General features: G+C 32.2%; 2 protein-coding genes across 3 annotated transcripts in view; one reads left to right on the top strand and one right to left on the bottom strand.

The window, feature by feature from the left end:
• Positions 1 to 11,364, bottom strand: part of LOC145246687 (pentatricopeptide repeat-containing protein 2, mitochondrial-like) — a 44,824-nt gene extending 33,460 nt beyond the window's left edge. Inside the window, exon 1 of one of the 2 annotated variants that reach the window (XM_080108411.1) lies at positions 11,213 to 11,364. In XM_080108411.1, the coding sequence (XP_079964537.1) occupies positions 11,213 to 11,324 (112 nt within the window). In that variant the 5' untranslated portion in view covers positions 11,325 to 11,364. The remainder of the gene's footprint in view (positions 1 to 11,212) is intronic. The other variant, XM_080108412.1, reaches the window with a different exon arrangement.
• LOC145246688 (uncharacterized) overlaps positions 11,271 to 16,333 on the top strand; it is a 160,871-nt gene continuing 155,808 nt past the window's right edge. The window contains exon 1 of the mRNA XM_080108413.1: positions 11,271 to 11,671. Coding sequence (XP_079964539.1) covers positions 11,599 to 11,671 — 73 coding nt within the window. The 5' untranslated portion in view covers positions 11,271 to 11,598. The remainder of the gene's footprint in view (positions 11,672 to 16,333) is intronic.

The raw sequence follows: 16,333 nt of genomic DNA, 5'->3' as shown, positions 1-16,333 counted from the left end.
TAATTCAAAATTTTTAACAATTTGTCAGCTTTAGCAAAAAACTTGTTTCTTATTTTATATTTAAATAGGTGGGACAAAAATATTTGATATTTTTCCAAGCATCATGTTTTCTGTTAGAGGGATGTCACTTTTTTAAATAACATTTATTTTTGTCTGTTTGTCATAATTCTTGTAAAGTTTCACAATGGGTATCAAACACCCTCGTAAACAAAAAAAAAAACAAAAAAAAACTTAATTCTATGTCTAATCCTAGGTATGAGTGGTAAACCTCCTCCTAAAGCCTTTAGCCTTAACAATAACGCTAAGTACAAGTGGCAGAGCTCCCCACTAAAACTTCCTCTGTGAGCTCATAAGCGTTTAAAAAAAAAAAATTTTAAAAAAGCATAGAAAACGTTTAAAGAAAAGTGCACGATTAATCTCCCCCAAAAATAATAAATTGGTCAACTGTCCTAAAATGCTAGGATCGTCTTGAAATGGTGAATTATTTTACATTTATGTGAAACCAACCCCCACTCTAAATTATAAAATTGTTTTTGTTTTGTTTCTATCAAGTCTTCAGGATGTTCACACATAATTTTCCTTAGCCCTATCATTAACTCAAAGTCAGAGTGGCAACCTCCCTACCTTCTTATAATTGCACAAAGACCCTCTTAAAACCACTCATAATTGTCTTTTAAAAAACAAACAAAAAAACACCCAGGATTTATCTATGATAGGAAAAAGGGGGAGGGGAGGTAACTGCCCTAAAACACTCGAATGATTCAAAATGGGAAATCATTTTACATTAAATTCTAAAATAATTTTTGTTTATCTTTTATTAAAGTTGTTCACATGCAATTGTCTATAAAGGTAGAATATCACATATTTTGGAGAGGTGGTCAGATAGGGAGGGGTAACAGAAGAAGGTATTAATCTACAATAATATCAAAGAAATATTGCAATATATTCATTTTTAACCAATCCTAGATTTCGATTTCAGTTTTTGGCACATAAAATGCATTACAATTCAACTTTGAGTTCTCTAACTTCTTTTCTTTTAATGAATACATGGCATTTTTAAGCAATCGCAGCATATTTATGTGCATTTACTACAGATTATTTGGAAACTATTCATTTCTGGAGATTTTCAGTAGCAAATTCAGATTCCTTGCACAAAAATACACTTATATGGTAAATTTCATTGCTTAGTCTTGTGTTTTAACAAAAATATAGCATTTTTACTGAAAAAGTGGTGCAAAAAATGTGACAAAACACATATGGTCTTAAAGAGGGAAAAATATCCAAATGCGCAAGGCATAAAAATAGCCATAACTTGCATGATTTTAATTGGATTTTAAAAATTTAAAAAGATTCTTTCTAGCTTATCAAGCTCTTTCTATATATACCAATATTGAAATATTTTAAGCCATTTAAATTTTTTCATGTTTGAGTTATTAATGCCGAATCCAGTAATTTTGATAAAAATTTTATGCTTCGAGTTTTTTATATCTTCAAATATTTATTTATGGAGTTTGGTTTAGTTTGTTTGTTTTGTAGGGGAAAATTGTTATTTCTATTTAACTTTACAGAATATGAGTGAGTTTTGCAAAGGGAAAGAATGAAATAAAAATGCCTCCCTCCCCTCTAAAAAATTTTTTTTAAACTTTCCTTGCACAGACGGTAATCTCCAATGGCGATTTCTCTCCCCCACCCCACCCTAAAGTTTTGGAAAATAATAAATAAAAAAAAATTTTTTAAATATCAAAACGAAATCAAGTTGTTTTTGAAAACGGAGCCAGATTGACTTATGATGGGGGTGAAAAAATATACAAATAAATGTTACCAAAGGTAAGATAAATAGTGTCAAGTCTGTTGAGTTAGAACAAACAAAAAGGCTATTTTGTTATAACCATTTGGACCCCTGATAATTGTTCAAAAAATCGAAAAGTAAACGAAACATTGGTAGAAGTCTAGCCAATAAATGTAATATATATATATATATATATATATATATATATATATATATATAAAAGTGAACGTGTCTGTGTGTGTACATTTCCCTACACAATAACTGTTAATTTTAAGTCTACAGACTCGAAATTTGATATACAGGGTAATGAGATTTGGGAAAATCTTTATAATCCATTTTCGGCCATAAATTTGGCTGTTAAGGGGTCAAAGTTCAGCAATTTGACCTTTGAGAAATTTACCAAACTCCTGACAATTTTGGGTTTAAACACTTGAAGTTTTAGATATAAGTTCCTTGCCTTTTGGTGGTGGTCGTAACAGCAAACACGTCAGGTTTTTTTCTCATTCTTTTCCTCCTTTGCGGTACGGGTTCGAGCCTGCCTTCATACTACCACTTTTTTTTTTTTTTTTTCAACTCAACATACACCTCCAAACACCCAGGCAATGCCGGGCTGAAATGCTAGCATTCTAAGAAAACAGACTTAACACTACTTTTGTTTCAAAGTAAATAAATGCTTAAAAATTAGTTAAAACAAACAAATCTTATTTAGGTAGATAGAAGAGTAACTTATCTTGCTTTTGGCAATATTTATATTTTTGGTAACATTTTACATTTTAACAGTCGAATATTTGTTACATTTTTTTTTTGTTGTTTTGTTAGCTATTGTAAAAAAAAAAAAGAAAAAAGAAAAATGCTGAAATAATTGCTTATTTTGTCATAATTTTGATGTCAGCTTAGAGTTGGGAGGGGAAGGGCAGGCTACTAAATTTCTTCATAATGTTTTGTCATTTTATATTTTTGCCGTGAAGTGGGGATAGGGGGGGGGGCTATTATGTACAAATGCCAGTATTTTTCTAAGAAAAAGGGAAAATTCAGATTGTGGTGCTTGTTTACATTGGTAATCTTTTAAACCAACGAATTTCAAGTAAAAACATCATTACATACTTACATGGCATGGCAAAATTAGTATAAATTCCAAAAATTACAAAAAATGATCCAGTAGATTGTAGACTAGGCACAGCCAAAAAATGAAACAAAAATCAAGTTATTTTTTTTTTTTAAACGAATTAAAATCCATTATTCTTGAGCAACTTTCTTTTTTTTTTCAGAAAGATAAAAGCCTGAATTGTATCATATGAAAAGCAGAATAAAACTTTTTCTATTTTTAATAGAATTTTAAATTTAAAAAAAAAATATATATATATATATATATATACAATTCACCACATTTTTTGTCTCAATGGATAACATTTAAATATTTTTTGTCCAAGGTTTTTGAATCAATTAATGTTTTTTTTTGTCTAAATAAGATTTAAGATGATTTGCTGTAAGAATATGCAAAAAAAAAAATATTTTAAGTACCTGAATTTTAAATAATTTCATCTTTTATCTCACTCTATAGATTTTGTGTGTGTCTAGCTGAAAACACTATCAATAATTTCCCCCACTCTTTATCCGTGCCTAAACTTAAACGTAGATCCCATGTAAAAAGCTTTTTTCTTAGAACTGCACGTCTGTGGAATTGTCTTCTGTTTTCCTGCTTTCCAGCTGACTACAATATGGTTGTCTTCAAGTCCAACGTAAACAAGTTCTTGATGAGCCGTTCCACTTAAGTTAACAAATTTACCAAATTTCCATTACTAACGATTACTATATTGCCAATTGACTACTGTACACTCTTTAAACCTTATTCTTGAGTGGCCTTTGGGCCTTGATAAGTGGTGATGCTTATGTAAAAAAAATAAAATAAAATAAAAAAATGAAAAAGTCCAAAATTTAATGACAAAAATTTCCATGTATTTTTTATGTTTGTTTTGACGATTAAGTAAAAAATCAACTTTATCAGGGTTTAATTTTTTTTCATAAGCGATATATATATATATATATATATATATATATATTTGTTGTCTACATAACCCCCGAATTTAAGCAAAGATGGAGCTGGCCAGTACCAGATGGGTGACCATTTTGGGAATGCTAGGCACCGTATGTGTTGGAGACAACTCCTGTATCTAGTATCATGCTTGGTCGTCTTAACCCTATCTTGCCATTAGGACCAAGTGTTTCTGGACGAGAGACTGTGGTAGATGCAAGTCCCCCACACCTAAGTCAAGTGCAAGTCACAACATCATCAAATAGTTGACAAACCAGTGATGTTCCTATTTACTTGCCTCCCCAGGAGGGCAGAGTTAGACACAAGATCGGTTTTTAATGTGGAGAAAATCAGGTTCCCCAAAATGGGACACTCGGGATAAAAGCAAAAATTGACTCAGTTTAGAAAGATTTCTCCTTCATTGAATGAGGAAAGGATAGATAAAGTGTAGCATCAGAACAGATAGTATACTCTGACCTTAGCCCCAAAACCAGTGATGACAACGATGGATGACATAACCCCCCCCTCTTCATTTGTGGTAACCCCTACCCTTAAAATATTTTTTAATGTAACCAAACAGGCAAAAATACCCTTTTTTAAATAATTGAATTAAATTATAATTCCAAACACCATTTATGGTGAAATATCTTCAATATTATGTTATTTTCACTTTATATTTTTTCTTTCACACTAATTTCTATTAAGCTTTAAATTTTTCCTAGTAAATACATGTAGATAAAAATAAACGAAAACTGTTTTGTTCTCTGATATGTTTGTTTTACATCAACCATAAATTCTTTTATTTTCAAAAACTTAATCTATTTTAATTTCATGATTACAATCATTTTCGTTTTTGTAACCTATACTTGTTCCATAAACCATATAAAATTGTTTTTTCTCCAATTTTTTACAACCAACATAATTTGTGAAAAAGACTTTCATTAGAAAGCAACATAATGTTGGAGAAGGGGAGATAACAACTGTTTGTAAACTTTATGGTGTACCATTACCGAAATTATCGTATTTTTATTTGTTTTGGTATTGATTTTTCAAAGCATTTTTTATTTAATGGTATATTAGCAATATTGGACTCATTAATAGAAAATTATTAATTTATTTTCCAAAGATTTAAAAGTAGTATTTTTTTGTAAAAATAATGAAAATATATTAATTTTTTTTTTTTTTTTTTTTGCTAATCTGAAAGATAATTATTATTAACATATTCAATGAATTTCACAATTCATAACACAAAAGATGAAAAATTAAACATGTTCAAAATTCGGATTTTCAACCATAAAATCTCATACATACACAATTTTTTTTTTTGCTTGTTTATTTTATCTACAATTGTTTAAGCATATTTGTAACCACAAACCACAACCACAAGTAAAAAAAAATATATATATATATATATATATATATATAAATATTGATTATGAAAAAAAAAATCACACCATTATAAAGTTTATTAATAATCGGTGAAAATTTTGTATCAATTAGATAATTACTTGATTTTTGGTAGATTTTTAAAGAGGGATTGCATCAAAAAATACTTACTCCCTCCTTCGGTTTTGGCCATGCCTATGCTAAATGTATTTTAAAATAAGCAGTGATAATTTTTTTTTTTTTTTCTTTACACAGTGATCACCACTTATCAAGGCCCGGAAGCCACTCAGGGATAAGGGTTATTGCAAGTACATTACGTTAGTGTGGAGATTTGATGAAGTGTTTAATTAAGGGGGCGGTTCATTAGGAATTTAACATTGGGCTTGAAGACATCCAAGTTGTAGTCCGGAGGGAAGCAGGCAGACGGAACAGAGTTCCACAGGCATGCAGTTCTAAGAAAGAAGCTTTCTTCATGGAATCCGCGTTTTGATTTAGGCACAGATATAGAGTGGGGGAAATTTTTCACAGTGGATTCAGCTAGACGGGTGTTTTTCGTGAAAGATTGACGAGGGGGGACAATTACGTTCCTAGACATTGTATTTAATGATGGTGCATAATATATCTCTTGTTTGCCATACTGAATTAGTCGCACAACTCTTCCATATCAAAACATACAATAAAACTGGATATCAGTATTACTAAATATTACTATATATAACAATTATTAAATAGTGATATTTATAACTTTTTTAATTTTTTTTACACAGGAATCACCACTTATCAAAGCCCAGAGGCCACCCGAGGATAAGATTTAATGGGTATACATTAGTCAATGTGATTATAGCGTAGTAAACATAAGTAGTGGAAATTCTGTAAATTGGATTACTTAGGGGGAACAGTTCATAAAGAACTTTTTTACATTGGACTTGAAGACAATCAGATTGTAGTCAGCTGGAAAGCAGGCAAACAGAAGAGAGTTCCACAGGCATGCAGTTCTAAAAAAGCTTTGTTCATGGGATCTACATTTAAGTTTAGGCACAGATAAAGGGTGGGGGAAATTATTGATAGTGGTTTCAGCTAGATGAGTGTTTTTTTGCAAAAGTTTGGCGAGGGGGGACCACTGAAGCTCAGACAAGCTCGCAACATCTCTTCTGTGGGAAAGAGGTTGCAGGGAAGAGAAAAAGGCATCCCCCAATAAGCTACAAAGTCTATTTTGAACTCTATCAAGGCAGGATAAGCTGCTTCTAGCAGTTCCTGCCCAGCTGTGGCAACAGCACTTCATCATTGGCCGTACCTGGCTTTTATATAGGGAGAGAATTGCATCAGGAGTGAGATATCTATAGGAGTGGTAGAAGGATCCTACCATTTTTCCAGCAACCTTGACAATAGAGTTTATATGTTCCATTTCAGATCGGGAGTAAAGGTCAAGTCCAGAAGCTTGTCAAAACATGAGGCCTCCCCAAGACGAAAGCCATTCATTTCAATTGATGCAAGATGGGCATCAGAGCATTGATGATGTAAAGATAGAAGCTTGGTTTTAGATGCATTAAAAGTAAACAGCCACCTCTTTCCCCATTGTACTACGTGGTCAAGATCAGAGGAGAGAGAATCAGAGAACTTGGTCATTTACAGTCTTTGATGTGCTACCATAGATTGTAGTGTCATCAGCATAAATGTCTACGAATGATGTAAGGATGTGATTCAGAAGATCATTAATGTAGATCAGGAAGAGAGTTGGGCCCAGGATAGACCCCTGAGGGACTCCAGCATTAATACTGAGAGCTTCGGATTTCTGTCCATCAACCACTACTCTTATGAACCTATCAGAGAGAAATGATTTAATAATTGAGAAGACATTTCCAGCTATACCATAGTTGGAGATCTTGTGAAGTAGACCTTTATGTCATATCTTATCAAAGACCTTTGATATATCAAGAGCAATTGCCCTAGAAAAGAAGCCTCCCTCGAGAGATTCGCTAATCCTATGAGATTACTGTAAACACGTCTGAAACCATATTGCATGTCACTAAGAAGGTTATTTGTGCTGAGATGGTCGACTACTTCTCTATTTAACACAGATTCCAGCAACTTACTCATGGCGGACAGGAGACTTATTCGCCTGTATTTAGAGGGAGATGAACAATCACTTGTTCTTAAATACAGGTCATACTAATGAGATTTTCCAAGGCATTGGGAAGCATTTCTCGTTAAGACAACGCTTAAATAGCTTTGTAAGTATAGGCACTAGTTCTGGTTGAAGCTTTTTGAGCACTATAATTGGAATGTCATCAGGGCCAGTTGCTTTACTGGAATCAAAGTTTTTGATTAGCTTGGTAACATCACATGCAGATATTTGTATGTTGCATAGCACGTTTTCAGATGCACAAGGAAATACTGGGGGTTGGCGACCTTGGCCCTAAAGGGTAGAATTAGCTGCAAAGTTCATAGCAAAGAGTTTGGCTTTGTTGATGCTGACGAGATTACCTCAGGTCCATTGATGATAGTTGAGATAGAGCACGCTTTTCTGTTCAGGATTCTGTTTGCTATTTGCCAAAACTGGTGGGAACCAAGGCACTGCTCAACTACTTTGGACTTGACGGACTGAGCACACAACTCTCTTGCCTTCTTTATTACCTTTTTAGTGGTTGCTGGCGGTCCTGAAAGCAGCATGTGAATGTCTGCTGAAAGATATACAGACAGGATGTGGTCAATTTTCTTAGATATGCTTTCAAAGATAGTAACTCCACTGTTGTGGAGGCGATAGAGTGCAAATATAAATGCAGTAGTGTGAGCAAGTGCAAACCAGAAGCACATATAGTGTAAGTTGAGATCTTTTCTGAAGATGTCCCTACCACATGGAAAACCTTCTTTAATGTAAACATATACTCCATACCCATGGCGATCTTCGGGGTCAGATTTAAAAGTTAAGTTAGAGTATCCTTTAATTACAAACTCATCTAGGGAAATAGTCGGTCTAATGCCAGTTTCGTTTAGGAATAATAGGTCTGGTTTAGTCTACTGTAATAGAGTTTGAACCTTTGGAAAGTTGGAACGTAGACTCCTGATGTTGGAGAAGGAGACGGTAGTGGGAGTCTATGTTGGAAGTTGGAGATCCGAGTTTAATAGAGTAGTTTTTCTGGAAATCTTTCATGATTGAGTTTTGGGATTCGTGGAATAGGTCGACAGACTTGCTTAGAGCAGGGCAGAGAGGGAAAGTAAGAGAGAAAAAGAAAGAAAGAAATGTATTATTTTTTTGTAGCACATCATAAGGTAAAGCCGTAACAATTACCTACTAATATGGCATCGAGAGGCCCCACCAGAAGCTACTGTATGATCCAGAATCCATTCATCAGATGGCAATACAGCCCCAGTACTTTGTATCTGATAGGACGGCCCCCTTAATGGTTAATCCAAGGTTTGGGTCCCTGACTATCAGGCAGATAACGTCAGCCCAGTTAAAACATTTACCTCTAGTGACATGGCCACAAAAATAGACAAAGAATTTCCAGCATCTCTGGCGACTGTTCACATAAAATACTGCCAACCAAGAATACAGTTTTTTCTTCTCCATTTGTCAGAAAAATCATTCATTGAAAAAATAAGGACTGAGGGACAAATAAGGAGAAGCGAGAGTGAAGAGAGCTACCAATAATGCATCCACAATGCATTGTCAATTAGAAATAAAATGGGTACTACTACACTTTATTGCCGAAAATGGAAACGCTATTTTGGGGGCACCTGTCAGTATTTTAAACTATGGCCAAAATAGGAAATAAATAACTAGATAATGATTACTTCCGGAAAGAACTAATTACTACTTGCCCCAGCATAGTTTAAACACCCCCCCCCAACCTATGTTAAGAATAGCTTTCAGAATAAGCCCTCAACCACCTCGAAAGCTGTTCTTAACATGGGGAGGTATTTATACTATGCTGGGGCACGTAGTAATTAGTTTTTTCTGGAAGTAATCATTATCCTTTCTTTCTTTTTTTTGTCATTTATTTCATGCTTCGGTCAAAGTCAATTGTATAAGGTTCAATTCTCAGTGTGGGAAACAGAAAAAATACAATTGCGAATTTCTTTCCAGTCATGGCCGATGGAATGAGAACATGCTAATCCTGTGAAGTAAACAAAGGGTTCCATTCAAAATTCCGTCCAAATTCTTGAGTTCGACAAAAATATTTCACAAAAATATTCCCGGTACATGGTACTTGTATAGTTTAATCAAGACATTAAAAAATGAAAATATCGATTATAGGTTATATTGTACATATCCGTTTTGGACTGAAGATCTCTGAAAATAAATTTCACTTAATTTTTTTTTTTTTTTTTTTTTTTTTTTACATCGGAAAAAAAACACGTTTTTATGAGAGCGTGTTGAAGTCAGCCATCTTGGAATTTTTTTGAACACGCCACGGGGAGATAACTCAATTTAAAGCGCTGACACTCCCTCTCCCTCTTTAATACTAGCTTTTCTCCCTAAAAACCGAATCTTTTGCTCAGTATCATAAATTGTTTTTTCGCTGTGTAAAAAAAAAAAAAAATATTTGATGAAATTAAGTGATTTTTTTTTCCGGAGCACTTCGTTCCACAATGGATATGTACAATATAACTTTTGGGTTTGTATTACTGTACACATAGATTCGAAAAGCTGTCAAAAAAACAAATATATAACAAATAAATGTTATCAAAGGCAAGATAAGTTACTTTTCTACAAAACTTGATATAATTTTCGTGTTTTTATTCAATGTAACATGTTTATTCAGTTCGAAAAGCATACAGTGTTTACCGATGTATTGGAAAATTCAAAATGGCGCCCGACTCTCTTTTTAACACGGTAAGTTCGGGAAAAGGTGTTATAAATAATAAACTCGACAAAATACTGTTAGAAATTCGCTCAATATATGTTACCGTGACATAAGTTGACATATATTCGGTGGGTTTTTTTAATAGTATTTTGTCTAGTTTATTATTTATAACACCTTTTCCCAAACTTACCGTGTTAAAGAGAGAGTCGGGCGCCATTTTGAATTTTCCAATACATCGGTAAACACTGCATGTTTTTCGAGCTGAATAAACATGTTACATTGAATAAAAACACAAAAAATATATCCAGTTTGGTAGAAAAGTAACTTATCTTGCCTTTGATAACATTTATGTTATATATTTGTTTTTTTGACAACTTTTTCGAATCTATGTGTACAGTAATACAACCCCTAACTTTTTTTTCGATATTTTCATTAAACAACTGTACAAGTACCACATTCCTGAGTTCGACAAGAAGGTCGGAAGTTGCGAAAACGACGTTCAAGATTAGTCCGAATAACCCAAATAATACGAATTATTTTTCTACCGAGTCATTTTTCGTAATTTGGGGATTTCATACTTATTTCGCTCTGACAGGTAAGTACACAATAACGTTATCACCTTAAGTGTGTTGGTTAAAAAGATCACCGATGTGAATCAGCGATTTAGAGAAAAGTGACATGAATTTTGTAAAAATCCAAGGGAGACAAACATTTTTCAAGTTCATACAAAAAAAATAGTTGAAGTAAGATTTAATTAAAGTACCTGAAAATATTCAAGTATATGATTTCGTTTTTTCAACACTAGAAAGTAAAAACAAAGAATCAATTAATATTTACGTGATTTTTCTTTATAAAAATCTATTTAATCAAATATTACCACCAAATTGTTTTGACCTTTAACCAATTCTTTTCTTCTGCTATTTGTTGTTGCCATTTTATGGCATGTGGTAAGTTGAATTCAACTTGATGAGAATGGCATTTTTATGAAATCTTATTCAAAATTTAGAGACAGACGTAAATTCGAAGCTGGACTTAGAATAATGGATCAAATAGGAATATAAATGAGAATTAACACGGTATTAAAAAAGTCAAATCCGGGCGGGAAGTTGCGGCTCCGTTGGGCTAACAGGTACCAAACAGCTTGAGTTTAAGCGTAAAACATCAATTATCAAATAACGAAGACAGTTTAATGCTTACATAGGATAATGGGTGAAGGTATATATTTCTGCCGGAAAAGATACATTGATGGAAATGAAACAGAGAGATTAGCTCCTCGCCGGAACACATGGGCGACAGAGGAGGTCGCCATGCTTTTTTTTTTTTTTTTTTTTTTTTTAAATAATGGCGGAAGTGACGTCAGGAATAAACCGGAAGTGACGTACTAAACTACTTTCAATTCCTCCTTTTTTATTATCATGATGATGATGATGATCAAAGCCGGCAGACGACAGAACAGCTTCTTCTTTTCCTTCTGATTCAACACCGTCTTCTCTCGGAAAAAAGTAACTTACTTTTAGACTTTTTCAAAATTCCACATTATTTGAAACTTGTTTCGAATTCAACAGTGCACAAAACGAATAATAATGAATTATTCCCCGGATGATATTGTTTTATTGGATCGAGGCAATGATACTTCGGTTGTGGTTCATCTTCATGGTAAGAAGAAAGGGCATTTTTTTTTTTTTTTTTTAATTTGAACTCTTCTCCCTCCCCCCCCCTCCACCTTTTCTTTCCAAGCTTTTAGTGTTTCTGTTTTTTAATTATTTTCTTTTCTTCTATGTTTAGTTTATGCAAACGTTTATACAATAATATTGAAGGAGAGTAGCTTAAAAGATTTTAAGTTACAAAAAGACCTCACTCTTTTTGTCACCTAAAACAAAATACAATACCTGGCAAAAAAGTGTTTATTATTTTGCGAGATTCTTTCTTTTTTTCTTTCTATTTTTTCTTTCTATTTTTTCTTTCTTTTTTTTCTTTCTATTTTTTCTTTCTATTTTTTTCTTTCTTTTTTTTCTTTCTTTCTTTTTTCTTTCTTTTTTTCTTTTTTCTTTCTTTTTTTCTTTTTTCTTTCTTTTTTCTTTCTTTTTTTCTTTCTTTCTTTTTCTTTCTTTCTTTTTTTTTCTTTCTTTTTTCTTTCTTTTTTTTCTTTCTTTTTCATTTTACTAAATAAACAATATGGTAAAACCTTAATTTAACTTAAATCCATTTTTTTTTAATACCACGGTAACATAAGTGCATAAGCACCAATAAAAATATTTAATGACATCTCAGCCCAGAACACAAAAAAAAAAGTGCTTCTACAAAATTTGGAACCAAATCAAACTGATGTTTGCCGAAGTAAACAAAAAAAAAAACTACAGTTCGGTTCCAATTGTGTACAAGTACTACCTCCTTTCACCCTCTATGTATATGTTGAGAGAGAAATAAATAATTAAAATAAGAACAAACCAAGTTATGTATTCATCAACGTTTCGTTTTTATTTTGAGACTTCCTCTGGGTGGCGTGAAAAGCTTATTGTGACTGTATTCTTTATTTTTCACTAGCAGGGACATCTAGCGTTACTCGGAGGCATGGATAAGAAAATAAATTAAAAGCCCTCTCTCTCTCTCTCTTTCTCTCTCTCTCTCTTAACTGGTTAGTGGTTCACGGGAAAAAAAGAAACTTGTTTCAGTTCTGACGTTGAAACAACTTCCAATGAGAATAGAAGTAACGCAGAGGCGAGAAACACGCGCACACATGAAGCTTCCATCCAATCTTATTACTACACTAAAAAAAAAAATGCTAGCCGTTAAAGAATAAAATTTCATCAAATATGCTTGAACATTCTGAAACTGGCCAACAACAACCACATGTTGAATCGCTGTAAAGTTTTAATATTGCAGAAATAAATCTTCGGAAATCGGAATTAAGAAATTGATTTAAATAATTCTTTAAAACTTAAATCTAAAAATCATAAATTATTTGGGGCTAAATATGAAACTTTAAATCTAAGCTTGAATTTATCTCATTCATAATATTGTCTTACGCGCGTTGCGCCGTTGCGTTGACTGGTGAAAAAACACCAATCAATCAATCAACTCATGAGACAGTTTATATGTTCATCGAAAAATAAACAGTTGGAGTTTTTTTTCCGGGGGTTTCCCCCCCCCCCTCCTGGATTAAAGAAGAAAAAAGTTTGTGAAAATAAATGGAAATTCTTAAAAGTTACAGAATTCATTTAAAAAAAATGTTAAAAAATAAAATATATTGGAGCCCTTCGGGGGGGGGGGCATAAGCAGTTTAAGCCCATAAGAATATAACAATATTTGAAATGCCATATTTAATCATATATGAACTTTTGAGGAGTACAGAATTTAATGATAACTATGTAATAGATCAATTTTATTCATGGTCAAATTTAAAAAAAATAAGATATAAAAAAGCTAGCTGACCAGTTTCGCTTAACAGAGTTAGAGCCGAAATAAATAACGATTAAGAAAACATATATACGAGATGGAAATGTGGCGAGGAAAACCAGGGAGAGAATCAGATAGAAACAACATTGAGTCCTAAAAGATCTTCTCTTTGTTTACAAAAAGAAGGTTTCAAGGACTTAATATAGTTTCTCAAATTTTCAGGTGACTGGGAATGTTGTTATTTACGAGTGGTTTTGAAATAAGATGCTAGTCTACAAAGTCAAAGGTGGCTGATGAGGTTTGAATCTCCCGACCAGCAGTAATTATCATTCCGGTACTTATGCATATTGAATGGTGCTGAAATAATAACGTTATTTAGAAAGCCATTCTTAACATGGGGAAAGGAGGGGTTTTGTTACTATTCTGTACTTTTCCTAACAATTTAATAGAAAAAATATCGTAAAATTTTAATTTAACTTGCAAGTACTATTTAAAAATAGCGCGGTTCAATAAGTGCACAAGCACCATCATTCCATACACTGATGATTACGTAAGCATCAAATACTAGTGTCTGAAGGTAAAATTAATTAATATTGAAAAATATTAGTTATATATAACGTATCATGTAATATGATTTATGGAAAAATCGATATTTATGCAGAGAAGGTACCGTCTATAGTATTTTCAGGTTACATTCAAGTTTTATTATATCTTTTATTTATTAAATTGTTAGATGAAAGTACAAAATAGTTACGAAACACCTCTCCATGTTAAGAATGAGTGTCTAAATAATGTTATTTCAGCACGGTACCTTCTCTGCATAAGCACCGAAAATCATTTATGTGGGCTCGAAGAATTCAACATCAAATCTGTGTACGATCGTTTCTGAAACGATACAGATTTTTGTTTGTTTATTTGTGTGTGTGTGTGTGTGTGTGTGTGTGTGTGTGATTTGGTCATGTCAAATTTTCAAAAAGCTAAAGAAATGGTCGAGTTTTAATTATTAGAAAATGAAAATGACTAATTTTTTTTTTTTTTTTTTTTTGACGATTTTAATTGAAACGATTTATGGAAAGGAATAAATATGTGTGCGAAAAGAAGTTATAACTTTTTAAATTCATTTTTTCATTGATGATTTTCATAGAAAAGGTAACAATTAAACTAAATTGCATTCTTACATAACTTTCAAAAACATTTTGCGGGTATTTATGCAAAATACGGACCGTGCTATTTTATGTAGGATTTTCAAGTTTAATTCAATTATTGTTTTACTTATTAAAATTGTGGTACTAGTGCACTTATTGATCCGTGCTGAAATAATAACGTTATTATTTAAAAAGCCGTTCTTAACATGGGAGGGGAGAGTGTTTTGTAACTATTCTATATACTTTAACCTTACAATTGAATAAAAAAACAAAAACATCATAAAACTTTAATTAAACTTGGAAATACGATTTTTTTAAAAAAAATAGCGCGGATCAGTAAGTGCACTAGCACCAAAATTGTTAAGTGAAAGTACAGAATAGTTTTGAAAAAATATTAAAAGCCTTCCCCCCTTCCATGTTAAAAATACGTGTCTAAATAATAACCTTAATATTTCAGCACGGTCCGTATTGTGCAGAAGTATCTATTTTGTAATCGCATTAATTTGTTTGCTTTTTGTTTTGTTTTTCACCTCACAAACTGCAATGACAAACTTTATTTGGGCGAACTTATAGGCATTTCTTTTATTCAGTAAGTTTAATCATAAAAAATGGGTGATAGTGTACTTATTGATCCAATTTTTTAAATAGTATTTTCAAATTTATTTAAAGTTTTATATCTGTTTTTATTAAATTGTAAGGTACATAGACTATGTACTACATAGTAGGTATAAAACAGCCTCCTTTCCCCTCCCCATGTTAAGAATGGCTTACCAAAAAATCGATTGCGTGTTTTATTTCGAAATGGCCGGGGGGGGGGGTTCTTTCATTTTATTATTATTAATTATTTGATTTAAAAAAAAAATCATTTTTTTTTTTTTTAGTATTGAGTTGGATTTTGTTTCAATTTCTTATTAAAATAAGTTACGTGGTTAAACTGTAGGGAATCCTACAGCTTGGCACGATTTCAAAACACATCATATAAAATGTTTTGTTTTTTGTAAAACATATATAATAATAATAAATATGATGATGCATTGAATGCAGTAGTTTTCTGTGATACGATGTTTACAAATCGAGCCGAGAGGGCATCTTTTACAATTCACCTAAAGTTAATAAAGCTAAATTAGCCTTTCTTTTCTTTTCATTTTTTCTTTTTTTTTTTTACATTTATTTGTATTTTTGCGGCAGATTAAAATAGAATATTTGTCTTGTTTTCGCTTCATAGTTTTTTCGCGTGTTCGTCTATTTCATCTGTCATTCATTAAACATTTGTTATTAATAGCACATCTCATCTCGAAATGGATTAGCAAAATATTCATTTCTATTTGCGATCTTTTTCTTGCGAAAGTTGCGTAAACTCACGTTGTATTAAGTCACATGACTAGTTTTCGGATTTGATGCTTCGTTGTTCCGCATCCACTTGTTGAATATTAAAGATGACGAATCAATTTTGTTGAAAGCTTAATGTAATTTCATGAGAAAATAAATCGTTTCATTTTCCATTTAATTTAAACTTTCAAGAATTAAACCCCCCCTCTCCCTTCTGTCTTGCTAATGTTTGCTTTTTGTTGTTGTTTGTTTTGATTTTTCAATCTTCTGAGTGTAAAACTCCACAAAAATCTGAAAAGATCTTTGGATTCATCAAATTGGCTATATTTTCCCGTTCTAATTCTTGTCACGCTTAATTAAATATTAATAACAATTAAATGCATTCCATTGGATTAAAATTAAGCTGTTTTTTAATTCATGAATCAACCCGTAAAATTTTCCTCCTTTT

The sequence above is a fragment of the Euprymna scolopes genome, chromosome 24 (assembly GCF_053919585.1).
Source record: "Euprymna scolopes isolate OS-2025 chromosome 24, ASM5391958v1, whole genome shotgun sequence".
Taxonomy (NCBI): domain Eukaryota; kingdom Metazoa; phylum Mollusca; class Cephalopoda; order Sepiida; family Sepiolidae; genus Euprymna; species Euprymna scolopes.
Note: the sequence above shows the minus strand (reverse complement) of the source record. Positions and strands in the feature narration are given on the sequence as shown.